The 19,994-nt window shown below is 33.4% G+C and overlaps 2 protein-coding genes, 1 long non-coding RNA gene and 1 other non-coding gene across 4 annotated transcripts; 3 read left to right on the top strand and 1 right to left on the bottom strand.

Moving 5' to 3' along the window:
• Window positions 1-846: 846 nt before the first annotated feature.
• LOC114372592 (methionine--tRNA ligase, chloroplastic/mitochondrial-like) lies at window positions 847-7,182 on the top strand. The gene is made up of 12 exons (XM_028330239.1): window positions 847-1,235; window positions 1,379-1,522; window positions 1,652-1,801; window positions 2,058-2,225; window positions 3,199-3,323; window positions 3,603-3,696; window positions 4,224-4,322; window positions 4,899-5,079; window positions 5,159-5,274; window positions 6,015-6,170; window positions 6,536-6,664; window positions 6,792-7,182. The coding sequence occupies exons 1-12, from the start codon at window positions 951-953 to the stop codon at window positions 6,960-6,962; spliced, it is 1,818 nt and encodes a 605-aa protein (XP_028186040.1). The 5' UTR covers window positions 847-950; the 3' UTR covers window positions 6,963-7,182.
• A 2,513-nt stretch (window positions 7,183-9,695) lies between these two features.
• Window positions 9,696-11,952, top strand: LOC114371149. The gene is made up of 2 exons (XR_003658018.1): window positions 9,696-9,857; window positions 10,001-11,952. It is a non-coding gene; the product is annotated as an uncharacterized LOC114371149 (long non-coding RNA).
• On the top strand, window positions 10,154-10,226 carry TRNAR-CCG. The gene has a single exon. It is a non-coding gene; the product is annotated as a tRNA-Arg (tRNA).
• Window positions 11,953-15,017: 3,065 nt separating the features above from the next.
• LOC114371148 (CASP-like protein 4C1) lies at window positions 15,018-16,278 on the bottom strand. Its single transcript, XM_028328579.1, has 3 exons — window positions 15,771-16,278; window positions 15,554-15,689; window positions 15,018-15,482 (listed from the first exon to the last, which is right to left on the bottom strand). Exons 1-3 carry the CDS (start codon window positions 15,995-15,997, stop codon window positions 15,261-15,263), a joined length of 585 nt encoding a protein of 194 aa, XP_028184380.1. The 5' UTR covers window positions 15,998-16,278; the 3' UTR covers window positions 15,018-15,260.
• Window positions 16,279-19,994: the final 3,716 nt, after the last annotated feature.

Genomic DNA, 19,994 nt, shown 5'->3' with positions numbered 1-19,994 from the left:
TAAGATGATTTCATGAGGCACATCTTACAAGAGAAGAGAAACATGATAGGCATAAACAATCAAACAATATCATGTTATATTTCTTATATGATTGGAGAAAGCTATCCTAACATCTCTTTGGAAGCCCGTCAAGAGTTTTTCCTTATCGGTGTCCCATCTCTTTGGCACTAATGATCACTTTTTGTTCTTGTTAGCATTTCAGATGTTGCAAGTTGCATTTACTTTTGATAATTCATTACTTAAGAACTTTATAACTAAGCATGTTTAACTCACAACAAACTTGAATGTGTCCTCCTTAAAAGTTTAAGAGGAAGTGAGCGGATAAAACATGCGTACAATGGTTCAAAGACAAACCAGACAAAAATTAGTGGGCATGTAACATGACACCCTCAAAGCGAAGAATGATCGTCATTGTAAGAGGATAACATAGATAAACATCAATAATTCTATGTAATTAAGGATAACCTAAAAGATAAATTTACTTTTAAATATTTAAAAACTTTATAATTAAACATATTTCACTTCAAGTATATCTCTGGATTTATTCATGTAAAATATAAATTTACTCTTAAAATATAAATTAGAATTTAAAATTGAGATCAATTGCAAGTATAAACATATATTTAAACTTCTTTTTGTTTACTAAACATATATTTAAACTTAAAAAGTTAAAAATTTAAACTGTCTCGTAATAGTTTTTTTTTCCTATTCATATTAAAAGACACATTTTTTCTTATAACCAATATGGAATTTTTTTTATCAGGTGAAAAGAAAAATCGAAATTCTACTCGAGGTCCCGAGAGGGGATAGTTCAGTATTTAGGGGTTAATATAACACTGAGATGAGATGTTAATGCTATCCGTTGAAAAGGATGGCCACTGCAAAAGGACACTCGTGAAGAAAACTGCAAAGCAGTGAAACCTGAGAATCTTCTGAATTGAGAAGAAGCCATGGCAGTGAGAATAAACTGCTCCATTCAAAACACCCTCTGTCTCCTTAACCCTCCCTTGTTTTCTCTTCGTTACAGAGCTTCTCCCCTGAAGCTGAAACCTCAACTGCATTTTCGTCAAAACCCCTCTCGAGGAGCTTTGTTTTGCACCTGCGCCACCACCGATATCACTCCACATAATACCGAACCCTTTGTCCTCACTACTCCTCTCTATTACGTCAATGCCCCTCCTCACATGGGTAGTGCTTACACCACCATCGCCGCCGATGCCATTGCTCGCTTCCAGGTTAACTTATCTATCTCTACCCTCATTGATTTTAGTTTAAATTATGTAACTTTGGTCCAATTCCAGAAATGTTGGTGTTTTAACTGTTTATTTTCTCCTATTAGTACATAATAATATAAGGTTTGCATAGTTGAATTTGACAGCGGCTATTGGGGAAGAAAGTTATATTTATTACTGGCACGGATGAACACGGGGAGAAAATTGCAACTGCTGCCATGGCTCAGGGTTCCACCCCTCCTGACCATTGCAATCTCATATCTCAATCTTACATGACGCTTTGGAAAGATGTAATTCAATCCCTAGTTTTCCCTCAAATTTAGTCACGTTTTTGTTTTTGTTTAATGTGTTGGATATTCATATTAATGTATTTTGGTTTACATTTTTCGTGATATTCTTTTGTTATTGCTTGATTGCAGTTAGATATTTCTTATGACAAGTTCATTAGAACAACTGATAGCAAGCATGAAGCAATTGTGAAGGAATTTTACTCAAGAGTGCTTGCCAATGGTGACATCTACCGAGCTGATTATGACGGACTTTATTGTGTAAACTGTGAGGAATATAAGGTGATTGTTTGAGAAGTTGTAGCTCTGGCACTGGCAATATTTTATGTTTAATTTATATAAGCTCTTTATTTTGAAGGGTCCGAGTGTGTCCTGTGAACTGCAAGCAATCTGTCTGTTTAGCATCCTTTAATAATAGGAAGGAAATAGAGAACTTTCTCTGATCATTTGAAACTTTTGATTGAGATTGCTGCCTTACTAAGATTTACCATCCTAGTTTCGTGATTTTACTTTAAGAATATATTGCTCTCTGATGCAGGATGAGAAGGAACTTCTTGATAATAATTGTTGTCCAGTTCACCTAAAGCCTTGTGTTTCAAGGAAAGAGGACAATTACTTTTTTGCACTGTCAAAATATCAGAAGGCATTGGAGGATACTCTGAATAAAAATCCGAATTTTGTGCAGCCATCTTTCCGTTTAAATGAGGTAAGGCAATAGGGAGTTCCCTTTTCTCTTTCTATTATATGTAAAATATAAACTCCCTGTCTGTCTGTTACTATTTTAGTATGCTGCACTTTGTGCTGGCTGTATTCAATTTTATTTTCAGAAAATATTTACTAGAATCATCTGAGAAGATTCAGAATGAAAACTTATATGATTTTAAGATTCACATTGATAGAAAGGACCAGTCATGACGTACTTGAACTATTATTACATTTCTCTAGTCTTGGAGCTTGAGTTGTTAACATGCCCAGCCCATTAACACTCTGAAATCCTAACGTAATGTGTCCAAACAATTAGAATCTTAATATTCTACAACCATTTCAAATTATATTTCTATTTCTATAATCTACAACACTTTGACATGACTTTATATCTTATATGTTTATAAGATCATGTGACTATATAGTTCAATTAAGTGATTTTGTGGTCATGAATCTTATTGGATGTAAAAGATTATAACAAATACTATTAATTATGGTTAGGAATGACGGTTGGATCTATATCCAATGGATACTTGCCAAAATTACCTACATGGTTTTTACCCATAAAATGGTTTGTGGGTTCAGGCCTAAGGAACCCACAAAAATTTGCCATGAGCATGGCTTTCGGTAGTGGGTACTATAGTACCCTACCTTTATCACTTGTACACACACACACACACACAATTAAACTCTGATCCAGATATTTGATAATTGATATGTTAATTGGATATAAATTTGATGACATATTGTTAAAGAAAATGCAAATACCAAGATGTTTGATTTGTCTTGTTTCAACCCTACCCTTCATGCTGGCCTACATGCTTCCCCATAGATAGTGGTATAGTGCTTTATAGCAGGTTCATCTATGAGATATAGGTGTCTAATGAACTGCATATTATCTCTGTTGGGAGAACTTAAAATGGATTTTCTTAATGTATCGTGCTTCAAAATTAACTTCTTCTATAACCTTCAAGGTTCAAAGTTGGATCAACAGTGGCTTGAGGGACTTTTCCATTTCCCGAGCATCAGTTGATTGGGGCATTCCTGTTCCTGATGACAAGACCCAGACTATATATGTATGGTTTGATGCTTTACTAGGGTAAGGAATGCATTTTATGGCTTGTGCGTGCTTCTCTAATTTCCCTTGACTCTATTCTATAATCTTATAGTTCCTGTCTATCATAATCAATGACTATCAGTTTGTTTATCGTTTGAAATACATTGCTAAATGCATGAAAGTTCAAATTATGCATGACCATTTGTACTGAAAAATGATAAAGAAAAGTTTGGATTTCTGCTATTCTGCTGAATATCTTTAATTAAATGAGTTGCTAATTACCTTCCTAAACTTTTATTGAATATCTTTTCATATTTGCAGCTATATATCAGCACTATCTGATGATCAGGAACAACCTGATTTACTAAAAACTGTTTCTTCAGGTTGGCCAGCTTCACTGCACTTGATTGGTAAGGTATGTCACCAGTGTTCCTATTTTTTTTAGTAAACTTAATTTACTGAAAACCATTTTTTATCTACTTATAACAAATTCATTATGTTACAATTTGTGAGGATCCTTTACATAAAAGGCCCAATGTTTCATTGTTTTCACCCTAAGCTTTCCTTCTATGCATCCTTCACTAATTTGTTTGTCTGTGTGTGAGAGAGGCTGCACAACTTGTTCCAACTTACACTGGGTTGTCGTACGATGAGATGCCACTTTTCTGCATGGTTTATCTCTTTGGAATCAAATAGAATCATAAACATGGAAACTTTTGATTTGTTTTTTTTTTTTTCTCTTTATCTGTTTTAAATTTTTGCCAAAAAATGCAACACTAATATTTTCATCTTAAACATTGTAGTTGCTACCGAAGCATTTGTTTTTGGTGATGGTTTTTTTGCAACCCATGATATATGTTAGTTAATGAATTTTTTATGATATGAAAGAATAGCTAAAACATTGATTTTGTATATTTCTTTAATGATTTTGTTACTCTATAGGATATTCTACGCTTCCATGCTGTTTACTGGCCAGCTATGCTAATGTCTGCTGGACTAAGCCTTCCTAAAATGGTATTTGGCCATGGATTCTTGACAAAGGTATTTGTAGTTGAGCCTATTTACTATCTTAAGTTTCTTCTTGAGGTAGCTGTAATGATACGGCCTTGAGGTCAAGGCTATTCATTTCCTGAGAAGTGTTGATAGACACCTTGGGAAGTTTATGTGAGAAGGGATACAAACCAGCTCAAGACTTGGACATTCAGTAGGCCTGAACTATTAGTGTTTGTGCAGTATTTGTGTCTTTAGGTAGTTATGGATCTGAATTATTATTGTTTTTGTGTCTTTAGTAAGTTATGATTTGTGTGGCAGTTATAGTGTTGTATATTTTTTGTGACAGATCCATTGGAGGTAGTCAGTTTGTTGTTCATGGTGTTTTGCAGAAGGAAACTCCTTGTTAGGGGGAAATTAGGGGGAAACCTTGTGCAATTTATGTACTGTTATTCAAATCTAGTGTATAAATAGTAAAATTTACAAACATAGTTCAATAAAATATGGGTCTTAGGAAAAGCTAGGAAACTAAATTTGGCAATTTGTGACTTAGCAAAGTTTTATAAACCTGTTTCTTATATTTAATTTCATTTCATGCAGCAATGCTTTTTATTTTGAAAATGTTAGGATGGCATGAAGATGGGCAAGTCACTAGGGAATACACTTGAACCAAACGATTTGGTTAATAAATTTGGGACAGATGCAGTTAGATACTTCTTTGTCAGAGAGGTGGAATTCGGCAATGATGGAGACTATTCAGAGGAACGCTTCATCAATATTGTGAATGCACATCTTGCCAATACAATTGGTACCTTCAACCTTGCTTTCATTACTTGTAGCATTCAGTAACAACGTATTGATTTGTATTCCCTCCAATATTTTGGCAGGAAATCTTCTTAATCGGACACTGGGACTTCTGAAAAAGAACTGCCAATCAATTCTGGTGGTGGATTCCACTACAGCTGCTGAAGGAAATGAATTCAAGGACAATGTAGAGAAGCTGGTGAAGCCTCTAGGATCTATATTTCTATAACTATATATTAAATTTAAATTTTAAAGTTTGTCATTTTGCAGCAGTCTGGGGTTATGCTTCCTGTGAATTTTATAACTATGGAAACCCTCTATAGCACATTTTTTGTCTGGTGATTTATAACTGGTGTTGAATGCTGCTTGGTGCACGGTAGCTTTTATTGTAACTTGTAATCAATGTTCAGAATGCTAGGAATTTCAAGTTGAAATATTTTGTTTCCACATCAGGAGGAGACATCTTTTGATTTGAGAGTGGATGCTAACTACTACTTCGATTTTATCCTGTGTTCTAGGTATTTGGACATAATGAAATAACCCATCAGCAACTGGATTTAAATAATCCAGATAGATGGGGGTGGGTTGGTATTTAAATTTGATGGGCTGTTAGAGGCTAGCTAGATACAACTCTGCATATCTAAAGATCCTGCCCAGAACACTATTAAAAATTGTTATAATATTTTCATTATTTTGTTATATACCAAACAAAAAATGAAGTAATTACTTGTTTATAGGCTATATCATTAGAACTTTTGTTTTATATTCTATTTCAAATATCAAAATAGAAACAGTCTGACCCTTAGTTAATGTTCCAAATTTTGGTTCCATAGTCGCTAACTTGACATATTTTAAAGCTATTCTTTTTGCCCTTGTTCATAAGTTGTGGTGGGAGTTGCCTGTGACTCAAAGTTTGACCAATGTTTTTGTTGTCTGTAGGTTGATAAAGTTCGCATTCACTATGAAAATCTCTCCCTGTCATCAGCTTGTGAGGCTGCTCTGGAGATTGGTAATGTTGGGAATTTGTATATGGATCAACGTGCACCATGGTCTCTCTTTAAGCAAGGGGGTACTGCTGCTGAAGCAGCTGCTAAGGTAATTAGCTCAGCCCTATATTGTATGAAAATGAAATTATCTTGAATAACATCTGGGACTAGTAAAAGTTTAAACATGATATATTGTTTTCTATCAGTATAAAACTTCATATACTATCAGTTAAAAAAAGAAATTTTACATCATTAGAATATTTAGGGTATTTCATATTCAATAATTGTTTTTAGCATCATTTTAACATCATATATTGTTCGTTGACATTCAAACTCTTTAACTGACATTGGATCAAAAAAACCAAACAATTGTTTCTTTTCATGCATGGAGTGAACATAGTCAATTTGCTTTTCATTAATTGTCAATTGTCATTAAGTTCCTTCTTAATCAAGTATAATATGATGTTGGAGCAGGACCTTGTAATTATATTAGAGACAGTGAGGATTATTGCAATTGCACTATTTCCTGTTACACCAAGCTTGAGTTGGAGAATATATGCCCAACTTGGCTATTCCAGGGACCAATTTGATGCAGCAACCTGGGTCTGTCCTTTCTCTCACACACACATATGCTCACATACACATAAATTTTTACATATACATGACTTACACATAATTTTGAACTATTCTGTTCTGCTGCGTGTCTTATTTAAGCTGTTTTACATTGTAGAGAGACACCGAGTGGGGTGGGCTTAAGGGTGGCCAAGTCATGGCTCAACCTAAACCAGTCTTTGCCAGGATTGAAAACCAAACTGAAGTGGAAGACAAAGGAGTCGCAGTTGGAAAGACTAAGAAAAGCAAAGCGAAGCCGAAACAGCCTCAAGAAGTCGTCGGAGCCTAGATACCCATTTTTGACATTTTCCCCTTTTCTGAATTGTTAATGTTTTCACCAAGTTCAGCTTCATGTAAAACTAATTCTTTTGTTAATTTATGTACACGAATATTTTGATACATACATGCGCAAGAAGGTATTTATGAGCACGAGGCATATGTGTATATGAATTTTGAATGGAAAAATTGTATTTCTTATTTTGGAAATAAAGTTAGGGGCTTAATTACTCGATGTGCATCATCAATTTACCTTCCACGCTCAATCCTTGGCGCAGATTAGGGTGGTCAACAACTGATCCTTTACTTCACTGTGCTAAAGTAAATCAATGACGCTGTTAACTGTCTAGTGTCGAGTTAACATAAAATACTGAGTTGACTATGTTTTTACTCCATGAATTTTTGCAATATTTGATTAATAGTTCTTGAATAAAAATTTGATTGGTCATAGTTTTTGAACTTTTGTTTCATTAACACTTTTAGTTTTTGTTGTTGAATATAATTGTTAAGCGTTGATGTGATAATAATTTAATTATTATTTTATTATATTTTGTGGGGGTTTATTTTTCGGGAGTTTTAAAAGTGCTAGTAATTGCTAAGAAATAGTGTTTAATAAGTAACAACCATTTGCTGGGGGGTTTTATCCGCTAGAATTGCTAAGTTAGATCTAAAGTTAAACTTATTCAACCTAATGTTCTCAAATGCTCTTTATCTATTTCTGGGTAAAGTCACACATCCTAAACCTCCATCCGTCGCTGCCATCATTCTCCTCTTCCTCTTCCGCCAAATGCTCCTTTTGATCTGCCCGCACCCGATCCATCGAAGGCGGGTCCACCTTCAGCGACTTCTCGTTGATCTAGTGCATCTCGGCCTTGGAGATCTGCATCAATCTCCCTTAATCTCACTGACGTTGGAGCCAGATCCTGATGCAGGAATCTGCTGTTGTTTTTGTTTCGTATTTTCTGTTTGTGAGGATCAGGAAAGTTTGTATTTAATTCCTTTTAAATTTATCTCGTTTCACAATGATCCCTTTTTCATATTCGAAACCGCTTCAAGCTAGGCATCTTCAGATTCATTTATGGACTCGGTGGAGCAGATAAGTTGAGTAAAGGTTGATCGATCTAAATGCTTGAGTTTCAACACGTTAATGGTCTCATTGTTCGATCTAAAGACAGACTATACTTAGCAAATTGGTCACCTACCTTATTGCAATCTCTAGAAACAAGAATAAATGGACACTCATAGTTGGCACAATCGCATCTACAATCATTTATCATTAACATACACTACCTTTTGGCCTTGAATCATTCAAACCGCTCCGAGTGGATTTCCAAGGATGAAAACCCACGTCCCTTGCCAAAATAATCCCATGAAAAATGGCCCATAATTCAGATTGCTTCCAATCTGCATGAAAATGTCCTTCATGCAGCGTCAACATTTAAATGGAGGAGGCACCCATCCTCTCAAGCTTGGAGCAGCAGATCATGCTCATTCCACAAGATATTGTGAAAAATGAGCATGTTTCGCCTTTGCCAAATTAAATCCAGCAGAATCCCAAACCTCCTATGCCATTTATGATTTAGTATTGAAGACTCACTTAGATTAAGAGTGAGCCAATCCTCTAGAGTACCTGCAAAAAAGAAACCGTTATTGAAAACTGGTATGACCCCTCTCCCCATGCTCCTCACATCTTCACCATCTCTGGTCCTTACTTACATAATGGACATAAAATCACTTGTAATTTTTCTGTTCCACCTCGCCAAGTTAGTGCCCAAAGCACCACGCGCAACATTCCATTTCCATTAGTGACTAATATTTTATCGAATTTTGTTCAAGTTAATAAGCCAATATGAAAATTATTACTACTATGTAAGTAAAAAAGAAAGGAGAAATACGTAAAGTCATAAAGAGTATTTGAGAACACGAGGTCGAATAAATTTAATCTAGGATTTGACTTGGCGGTTTCTGAGAGTTCAAACCCCCCAGAAAAGGGTTGTTACGTATTAAACATTACTGTTAAGCAATTTAAGGTGGTTTAAAGTTGTCACAAAATATAATAAAATAATAATTAAATTAATTCCACACCATCACTTAACTATGATAGTTAGCAACAAAGACTAAAATGAGACAAAAATTGATGAACTAAAATCAATCAAATTTTTGTTCAGAACAAAAAATTAAATTTTACAAAAATTTAGAGACTAAAAACATCATTAACCCTAAAATATTTTTTCTTTTCTAAATTCAAATGTCATCCAATTTGTAATGAAATAAATTGATACCGGGTGCTTTTTTATGTACTTAAACTTCTCGGGAAGTTTGAGAACAATTTACTTTTGGAATATAAAATGCTTGGAATATCTAGTAATCAAACAAGTCAATAATGTAAACTCATTTTTATTTTATTTTTAAATTTCATAAATATGCTCTGACCTAGCAAGTAGGGTCAATAATTATATTTTGGTTAAATTACAATTTTGATTCCTTGATAATTTTTAATATGTGATTTTGATTTTATTTATTTTTCTCATATTTTTTTTTATCTCTATTTTAAAAAAAATTATAATTTTTGTCCAATCTTCAATTTTGCATACATATATTGAGGAACACATGTTAATCATTGACCAAAATAGTAAAAAAATAAATTTGATACAACACTGCTTAGCTATTTTTTTTTATAAAAAGCCAATATAAAACGTTCAATTTATTTGTTTTGTCTATACAATGACCAATGTAGTAGACCCGGCGAATGTGACGTGTGCGTGGACAAAAGAATTAAGAGCGTGCTGAAGTGGGCCGCATGGATGCATTGTTAGGCCCACGCCATAAACACAAAGCTACAAGAAGCACTCAAATCAGAACTAGATCAAGCAGGCAACTCTCTCTCTCCGTCGGAGAAAACTGACAGGTAACTCTCTCTCTCTCTTTCTCGCGCGCGCTACTTATTGTAGATTTCTGGTTACATCAATTTGTAAGTGTATATGTTGTTGATCTTCACGATCCCGAGTGTGGGTTTCAGATACTATCTAGTTTTTCTTTTAATTTCATTAGAAGAATGGAAGTACTCGAAGGATTTCCTTTCGCTTTCAGTTTTTGGATCTACACGACGATACCCATACATACCCCTATGCTAATGCAAGGTGAATTTCCGGGTTCCGTTCCAACATGTTCATGATATTTTTATCTGATAGCTATTAATATAATGATCGCATAGCGGAGTGGATATCGCGTTAGACTCCGGATCTAAAGGTCGTGGGTTCGAATCCCACTGCGATCGCTTCTTTCTTTCTTTCTTTTCTAAAATGCTGATTTTTCATTTTTTTTGCCTTTTTTCTTCTTCTTCCGTCTGTATTTGATTTGTTCCCATTAATTCTGAAATGATTCACCTTATTTATTTGGAATTGCGTGGTTTTGATGTCCAAATCTTTTCTCACAACTGATGTTTTTGCCTTCTGTCAAATTGAAGCAGTAAAGTTAATTGATCAATAATCTAATTGGAGCCGATCGGACTTGTTGAATTTGAGCAATGGTTTATTTGTGTTGGCAGGTTTACCCTCTTTTAAATGTCAGCTTATTATTTGGCTGGTTTATAAATCTTCTATATTCGCCCCTATGCATTGCGGAGTTGCAAAATGAAATGAATTAAACTTCTCTTATAAGTTAAAATCAATTTATACACTTTAACTTTTGTAGAAACTTTCTTATTTAACTTCTCTAAAAATTGAGGTACGTAAGTTGATTTTAACTTACAAATAAAAGAAGTTTCATTCATTTTGTTTTTATTTTCTTCTACAGAGTACTTTTTGTTTTGATAAGTTTGTTTATTCAAACTGACCTCAAGATTTGCACTTTTAATAACATGTAATGTAAGGAAATGTTTTTGTGCTTCACTTGATGATGTTGCCCTTAAAGTTATAGTTTGTGTGTGTTTGGCTTAATTTATTTTGAAGCAATAATCGTTTATTTTTGTTAAATGTTGAGTCTTCTAAAAATATTCTATTATTTATCTAGATTTAAGCTTGTACCAAACATGCTAAAATACGAAAATGGTGGGAATATACAGCTAGTTGATGTCTTCATGATCATGTGTGTCCTCGTTGGCATATGATAAAAACTTTAGGTTGTGAAGTTTGGTATATAGTTTAGCTAAAGGCATAGGTGTGATACTCTTTTCTGTCCACTGTCTGCCTATCTTCTAGACCCTTCTTGTCTTTTTGTAAAGTTGCTCTTATATGAGGTAACTCAGTTGCAATGACAGTTGCTCATTCGTGCATTTGCATTGTGATAGATAAGATTCAAAGAATGTCAGAAGTGAGCAACAACCATGGCTTATTAGTCAGATGTTTTCTAATGTTGGAACATGAGCAGAGTTGTTTTAATGAAATTGTAGTTTTAGAGAACTAGAATGAATGGTTGAAAATGCTCCTTCACTTTTGTGAGTTCCGGTGCTTACAGACCTTGTTGTTATCTTCTGATTTGGGCTATTTCATCATGTGTTATCTTCTTGGAACCATTTTGCCATGTCTACTCTGGCGTGAAAGAAACAGGTGGTGTTTATGTGGATCCTTAGTAATTTGCCGTGATGTGAAACTAAAGTTGCTGTCTTCTCCTAGCTTTAATTATAATATATATGATTATAAATGCATTAAACAGGGTTCTTGTCCTGTTTTGGATATCATTGTGAAGTGAAGTTTGCACTGTTGAAGTACTCAACATGCTTTTTGGGAAAAATGCGCACGCCCATCTCATGGCATGGATATATTTGCATGCCATCGATAATTCTCACCTTTCCTTGCTGTAAAGAACTTCAATCCATTTGTAATTTAACATAATTTTACGTATAATTTTTCATGATATGTTGTTTGTCATTATTACATGTTAGGCAAGATTTGAGTTTTTATTCATTTTTACATTATGTTAATTTTGTGTCAGCTTTGATCACAATCTTTGAAAAAGATTCGGTATGCCTTGCATAATACTCAAGTGGAAGGGGTTTGAACTTTTATGACTTTTGGTTGATTTCAAAATTTATCTGTAAGAAAATAATATTAAGAGGAGTTTCGTTTTAATGCCTACCTGTACTTCATCGAGGGAGTATAATATGAGAATTAACAACTTTAACCTCGTCTATTGGCATATTAATGTACAACCACTAATGAGTTAGTGGGAGAATATGATGCAATCCAAGTCAATAATTTGTTCGGTATAGTGATTGTAACTATGCTATGTTGACAATTAATTGTAAGATACGATGTCTTTTCCCCCCTAATTGTATTTGTTTGGTATCCATCATGGACGATTCTAGGGTGGACAAATTGAATAGGTTGTCCACAAGTAGACACAATTTAGCCTTTGAACAGGTCAATTGAAAACAATAAAATATCTATAATACCCCAATTGCAGGAAACTCTTTTTATTAAAAGTTTTAATTTGTTTTTAATCTGTAATTCTCTTCCTCCTTCTTTAGGGTTTTGTACAGATCCAATTCCCGATTATGATGACTTCTTTTCTGTTTATTTTTATAGATCTTGCTCTTTCATCTTTTCAAATCTGTCGCCTTGACTTCCCTTTGCTAAAACACACCATCCGCTATGGCTGAGCAAAATAACAATCGGGTGAGTTCGGTCGGTTGATCGGGTTACATTGGGCGGGCTCGGTTTGGACATTTGTTTCCGTCGAAAACCAAACCCGCCTGTAATAAAATATTAAAAAGTTCAAGTGAACGTCAGAATTTCAGAAAGTGAGTTGTAGCAGTCCCGTCCCCTCATGTCTCCATTTTTGTACTATTATAATACCAATCGATGCAATGCAACTCCCATGTTTTATAAACTAATAATATATTTGAAAAGGAAGTCTTACTTTTACATTGAAGGATGGAACTGTTGTTGACACAAAAAGAGGCACCGGAGGAGGATATGTTTTTTCGTCTGTTGTGTTGTATTAGCTTATTTAGTTTGTTATTTTCATTAACACGAAGCTATGCGGTTTCAGAATAACGAAGCATGTCTTCATGGGTGATTTTCTCCTGTAGCCACAACTCATCCATGAAAACACGAGACGATCACTACTAGCGTTAGATCCAAACCATAGAGGATGTCTTTAAATATGATTGAGCTACTCCATTTCCTTCTTTCTACTTCTTCTACTTGTTACTTAAAAGATCTCTACTTTTACTGAACGGCTCAAACTTGCCATATCCGCTCAAGCTGACAGTCCATTAGGGCAGAAACGGACCTGTATTGCAAGCTAATGGTTTGAGCCTTTTGGGCTCGAATCTGGATGAAACAAGCCTGATGAACACGCCTACCATCTGCCACTACTGTCCCTTCCTCCACCTCATCCGCATCCTAATCCGACCCAAACAGAGTTCTAGCCTCATTGCATCGACATGTGAAAGGGGCAAAAATAATGAGATAGTGTGTTCTGTGTTTCTTGATTCGTGAAAGGCTCAACTTGACTTTCCGTTCAAGGCCACATAACTGGAGTTGCCTTTGGTGCAAATCCCTGGTTGACTGGTGCCAACGAGACGTCAACAAGAAAGGAGAGATAGACGAAGGAAAGGGAGAAAAGGCGGTCAATGAGGAGCTCATTGGCACTGAGTGATCCTTCCTCCTCTCTATGACCCAAATCTTCATCAACTGCAACGCTTGATGTTCTTTTTTTTCCTTTTTTTTTAATTTGTTGTATTTATTTTGTTGGTTTAATATTTGGAATGAATTGAGATTTAGAATTTGAAATGAGATTGAAAATAAATAAAAACTTGGGTGAATGCCGTGGTGTTGGTGGGGATAAATTGATGAAATTAAATAAAAACTAAGAAAATTGTTAATCTCTACAAACTTGTTATTTCATCCTTCTTTGTTTGTGTATTTTTTGTGTCTGGTGTTTAACGGTGAGTGATGAGCATACTGGTGTTGGTGAGGATGAATTAAAAAATACAAAACATTTTTTTAATTAAGGGCAAAAATGTCAATTCACTCAAAAGCACATTCAGAGATACCATTCACAAATTGAATTCGAAATTTGTACAGGCTTCCTAAGTTTGATATGAACGGCTGATGTTTTTTAAATTGAAATCCGACTGTTGTTAAATATTTCCTTGAATATGAAATATCCCTTGTTTTGTTTTAACCGCATGAGCATATTTGTTTTTTTTTTTTTTAATTGTCGCATGAGCATAAAATAAAACTCAATAAAAGATCTAATAAAAATGAAATGAAAGATAAAAGTCATTTATACAAAATTAACGAGTAACTTTTTTTTAAAATCTATAACAGACTAAATAATATCTCAAAAGTCTTTAATAATCATGGAAAATAAAATATGGAAATATCACAGACTAAATTTGTACAGTTCTTTAGTCAAATGGAAAACAAATGTGGATGAAATGACCTACAGAAGAAATGTATATGGTCAAGTTTATTTGTTTTTTAGGATGTTGTAATCAAAATCTTTAGTTGTTTTAGTTTACTTGTTTTAACCGAAAAACATGTCTGATCATAAGATACGCTTGAAGGAATAAATTTTAGTCTCTAATTTATAACATAGAGTTAGTATGGGAGTTATTATAGGGTTAATCAATCAGAAATTATTTTCTGTATGATTTTTAAATAATTATAATTAAACTCAATAAATTTATGAATAAATAATAATGTATACTGCAAAATATTTTACACTGCTCACAATATAAATATTAATTATTCTTAAAAAATTAATTCCTCTGATTAAAATTATGCGGCCCAAAGATACTTAGTTAATTTTCTTTTCTTGTAATTTGTATAACTTGGATTCAAATGCTACATAACTTTTCTATAGTTTTGTAATTTTCTATCTCACTTTATACCAACACTAATGAAAGTCATTTACTCAAATTTTTAAACAAAATTTAACATTTTATACTGTATAAATATAAAATAACCAAATTTGTGTTCGCGTTAATGCTTAAAATTAATCTATTTAGCCGACAAATGTAACTCAACTAGCAATATACGACGAGTTTCATAATCAAACTTGTAAAAATATCATAAAATTCAATAATGCTATTTAGGTGGTTAAAAAAATTAACCTATTTAAAATAAGTCATAATCAAAATCTTATTAGGATTTCTTAAAATTGAATAAAAATGCAAACAAGATCTTATCTGTTGACCACATAATAGGGGAGTTAGCAGCTTTGTAGATACTCCGTTCTAATTAGGTTTAGACAAATAATTTTGATTTGAGCGAGAGGTGTTTGGAGTACAGTGAAAAAAGGAAAAGCCCGACCCCACCCAAAACATTCGTTTGTGTGTGTGTCGTTCCCACGCGAAACCTCAGAGATGAAAACGGGAACCGTTGATTATGAAAGAGACGACGCGGAAGCCCGTTAGGAGCGAGGTGAAGCCTAGGAACAGAAACGCCGCGTATCCCAAAGCTATGGCTATGTCCGTTTGCACGCAGAACGCATTGCTCGCCCTACACGTCTCCATCTCCTTCAGCGTCCTCGCCATCGACGTCCCCGCCGCGCTCGCCGACAACAGCAGGTACGCGAATACCTGCACCACCACCCTCACACACATCAGCCACTCATCAAACAATTATTACTCATCAATTCTTAGTTTCTGACCTGGTCATGCCCGAAGTCGAACCATATTTGCAACACTTCGGGAAACAGTGTTACGCCTCGTGAAATTTCCCACACCGACGCGCCCATTTCGAACACAGAGTACACCGCCACTATCGCATTAGCCGCCAGAAAGAATCTGAACCGATTTCGCTGACTTACTTTCTAATTTCAACACGAATTCATAAATTAGGTCTGAAATAGTAACTAGTAAGAGTACCTGAAGGTATCGTAGTGGTACCAGTGAGGAGAATAGGAGCCACGAGTGTTGGTGAGCATGAAAACGGAGGAGGCGAGGGAGAAGGAGAAGGAGCTGAGGCGGAACACGAGAATAAGCAAGTTGAAACGCCGTAGTTTGTGTTCCGCCACCGTGGAGTGGAAACGGGGGTTATGCGACGGCGAACAACTGTTATCGCCGCCGTTGCGAAGAGGCTGGGGTGATCTCATGCTTCAATTACTAAGCTTCGAAGTTCGAACGCACTATTTCCTTGTTTTGATTTTCATTTTGTTTATTATTATGGCGAAGAAGGAGGAAGGAGTCACGGGAGAGAGAGAGAGAGAGAGAGAGAGAGAGAGAGAGATTTGTGTGTGTGTTACTTTTAATTTAACTTTTGGTTAGAAAAGAAACTGCGTGGAATGTGTTCGATAAAAGTTGTTCGAGACAGAAAGCGTGCTAACAGCAAGCATGGCCGTGACAAAGGTGTGGTCGCTCCTAATCTACTCTCCTTTCATTTTCTTCTTCTTCCTTCTTTTTTTCTTTTTCTAGAATTATAATAATGATAAAGTGATTTTACATAAATTTACTAACACAACATGTGAGCTTTATTTATTTATATATTTATTGTTTTTCTAGAGTTATGTCACACCAAATTGTGAAATGCTAAATCTCATTACTTCTTCCTGTTGGCATCCTTATCTTCTCGTAAAGAATCATTATTGAGTCTATGCTCATTTCAGTGGGGTTGCCAATTGGAATAATCTATATATACCTTAACACGTGAAACTCTGGGATTGGGCTACTTCTGCCAATTGTTTCACAAGCACTTTTCCTCCTAACTAACTTTTTCAATAATATTTTTATGCTTAATAAATATAATGTTTTTTTACCACGATATTTTTCACAAAAATATTCGTATGAATGGACCGGGTGTTAAATGTTATTGGAAGTGAAGATCTAACTTAAGATTGTCAAAGGAATCATCCATAAAATTGATTAAAGTTGTAAATTTAGAATTTGAACTTTTGAGATTACTAAACACTCCATGATTAAGCAAGAATAACATTGTGCCAATTAATTGAAATGTAGAGTGGTTTTTAATTTTGTAAAATATATTATTACTTATTATAAAATGTAATTTTACTTGTTTACTTTGAGAAAAAAAAAACATTTAATTTTTATTCTGTTATGAATAGATTTAAGGTGTTTCTATCATTGAAGAGGAGACAGCCTGTCCAAATTCCTATTTCTTACCATTAATTTTCTAATATGTCGATTATTTCGACCCTTCTGAGTTCTGTCCCATTCCCATTGACCCTAACTGGTATCCAGACGTCATTTTCTATTCCGAACAAAACAATCTGCTTTGACTTTTGGTAACATGTCAACAAATAGAAATATGCATTTGTAAATTATGTACTAAATTTTTTTTTTTTATTCTCCATAAAAAAAGAGACTGTTTTTTATTTGAAATGGATAAATTATCAAAATAGATATAATCTCTTCATAGTTAATGTACCAAAAAAATCTCTTCAGAGTTAACATGTTTAAAGAATCAAATTAATACTAAGGAATAACGTAAACTTTTAATTATATTAAACCTTATTAGTGAATATAATTTATAATTAACAAATTATAAAAACTACGTCTTTTATGTATAATTTTTGTAAAATAATTATCTTTTTTATTATTTTATTACGTCTTTTATTTATGTTTATAAACATCATACTCTTCGTTCAAATAAATAAATAATACTCTGGCAATAAATCTTCAGATGAAGCCACTCCATCTTAATTAGGTGTGACAAGAGCAACTTCAATCGTAGTTTTTTTATTCTATTTTAGCTAAGTAGAAACAGTATCATAGTCAGTTGCACCGTTGGAGCAAATAATATAACAATATAACGTGAATGCTTGCTTGCTTCAATAACAGTTGCTTGATAAAATTATTGATGCTATATTTTATAAATGTTTTTTATACAAACGAATTATGAAAGTACATTTGTACAAAATTCACAAGTCTACATTCGAACCACAAATCCAAGTATGAACCCAGCCTGGCCTTCACCATCGTCCATGGACACAGTTATTCACCGACTGCTATGGTCTTCAACTTGAGAGACAAAATATTTAAAGTTTTAAACTTAAATTTATTAAATAATTTATAAAATTGCAATTTACCAAATATATCTCTTTTTTATTTTATTTTATAAATACCAAATATTGAAACATATCTCTTCTCTTTGTATAAAATTATCATTTTTTTATCGTCATGTACGCACAGTATTCACAAGCTTTTAATAACTTGAGTTTGAGTGATTTGCAAATTAATTTCTCATTTCATTTACAGTCTTACTGTGAAGGGCCCGAATAATAATCAGCATGTGTAAATAACCAGCATAGTGAAATCTGTCTTGATCGCAAGTTCGGTACACGTGTTTTTGTGAACATATTGGTCTAAATAATTTAATAAAACTAATGAATGCTTGTACTTTATATAGGCATTTGTAAATACATAATTCATATATATGTTTCACTAATGGTAAAAAAAATTATGTATTAAATTTTTAAACTTTGAAAAAACTTCAAATTTTATTTAATTGATAGAATATTATTTTAATTATATTAGATAAATATTTTATTATACTCAATATTGAATAATAATTACGAGAGTTGGAATAACTAAGCATAATAAAAATAATCTTTAATCAAATAAATAATTAAATATTGCTGATTTTAAATTTATGATCTCATCTATACAAATTAAACCTTTTATCTCTAGAAAATTACAAGACGTGTCATAAAATGGAAAGAAACGTGATTATATAAAAAATTAATATAATTTAAATTCAAATTTATAATATAAAGATTAATATACTTGAAACGCCCACTGTGCAGGTAATATTTAAACAAATCATCCGAGGTTGTCTTAAAGTTTTTATCATGTACTCTGTATTTTCAGCAAGGCTAAGGACCCACCATGTGGGCCTGGCAGATGAATGATTCCAAAATAATTTTTAAGACAACTTGGTTAAAAGAAGAAAAGAAAAAAAGAGTGACAGCTTTGGCATTCTATTCTAAACCATTATGTTACTTATTGGAAGCACTGCATTATAGGACTAATTTAGTAATGCAGGGAACAAAAATAATATAATTACATAACCAGACAGTGGTATGGGAATCAAAAGCAAAGACCAAAAAATTGAGATAATTTTATAAGGTATTCAATATTGGGAGGAAAGTCAATCTAAATTTTCAAATAATAATATTTGTGATCCTATAAACATGTAGAAGGAAAACAGGAGATAAAATAAATAAAAGCAAGAGAAAGAGAGAAACAGAAAAATGTGATAAATAATAATATGATGTGGGGTTCTTTGGCCCTATATAGTGAAAATTGTGATAATAAAAATCACTCTAAATATGTCTTTGAAGGTGTTTTTTTTTTTTTTTTAAAAAAAAAGTATGTCTTTGAAGATAGTAATTATAAGTTACTAACAATTTTTTCATATGGTAGTATATGACAATCTTTAATACTGAAAAAAAATTTGACAGTCTTTAATTAAATGAAAGTGTTATACTATCGGTATGTTTAAATTAAATTAAAAAAAGAAGAAGTCAAAGTAACATCGGGTAAAGATGCTTTAAAATGTTATTTTATAATCCAAATCTTGCAAACTCTTAACCCAAAACTAACAAAGAAAGATGGATGGTTTTCCTTTACCCCTCCGCTAACCGCTGCACTCGTTGTGCGTACAACACGCGGTCGGTCATTATTATAAAATGTAAGTGAAGCAAAAGCACCGCACCACACCGGCTATTTATACTTATATACTTTAATTAATTAGGATAATCTCCAGGTTAAGGAAGAGCATATCTATTACTACCAGTGTGCATTAATCAAACGGAGATTTAGCCGGCTCATCATTCCAATATGGATTTATTATTGTTTTCTTAATAAAATAACTTAGTTAGCAACTTCCTTAACAGAGACTACTTATTTAATCTTGAGACGACTTTATATTGTTAATAGAATAAGCGCAGCCCCAAACCTATGCTATACCAAAAAAAAAAAAAAACTTGAATAGTTGCTGCTAACCTATGTAATAAACAAGTAATTATACACATTGGCAGCCTCCAAAGTCAGAATTAATACAACAAGTTATTCTTATAAATCAAGAATCTAGGCTTAGGATATATATTATTTTATTTAGAGGGCCGGTGTCAA

The sequence above is a fragment of the Glycine soja genome, chromosome 10, assembly GCF_004193775.1.
Source record: "Glycine soja cultivar W05 chromosome 10, ASM419377v2, whole genome shotgun sequence".
NCBI lineage: Eukaryota > Viridiplantae > Streptophyta > Magnoliopsida > Fabales > Fabaceae > Glycine > Glycine soja.
The sequence above is the reverse complement of the archived record's forward strand: the minus strand, read 5'-3'. Positions and strand labels throughout refer to the sequence as shown.

Excerpts from the sequence above, each read along its gene's own strand:
- LOC114372592 (XM_028330239.1), top strand. The coding sequence starts at position 951 with ATGGCAGTGAGAATAAACTGCTCCATTCAAAACACCCTCTGTCTCCTT. Across the intron at positions 1,523-1,651 it reads ACATGACGCTTTGGAAAGAT|TTAGATATTTCTTATGACAA; the intron begins GTAATTCAATCC and ends GCTTGATTGCAG. Across the intron at positions 4,323-4,898 it reads GCCATGGATTCTTGACAAAG|GATGGCATGAAGATGGGCAA; the intron begins GTATTTGTAGTT and ends TGAAAATGTTAG.
- LOC114371148 (XM_028328579.1), bottom strand. The coding sequence starts at position 15,997 with ATGAGATCACCCCAGCCTCTTCGCAACGGCGGCGATAACAGTTGTTCG. Across the intron at positions 15,690-15,770 it reads TACCACTACGATACCTTCAG|ATTCTTTCTGGCGGCTAATG; the intron begins GTACTCTTACTA and ends AAATCGGTTCAG. Across the intron at positions 15,483-15,553 it reads TCGACTTCGGGCATGACCAG|GTATTCGCGTACCTGCTGTT; the intron begins GTCAGAAACTAA and ends GTGGTGGTGCAG.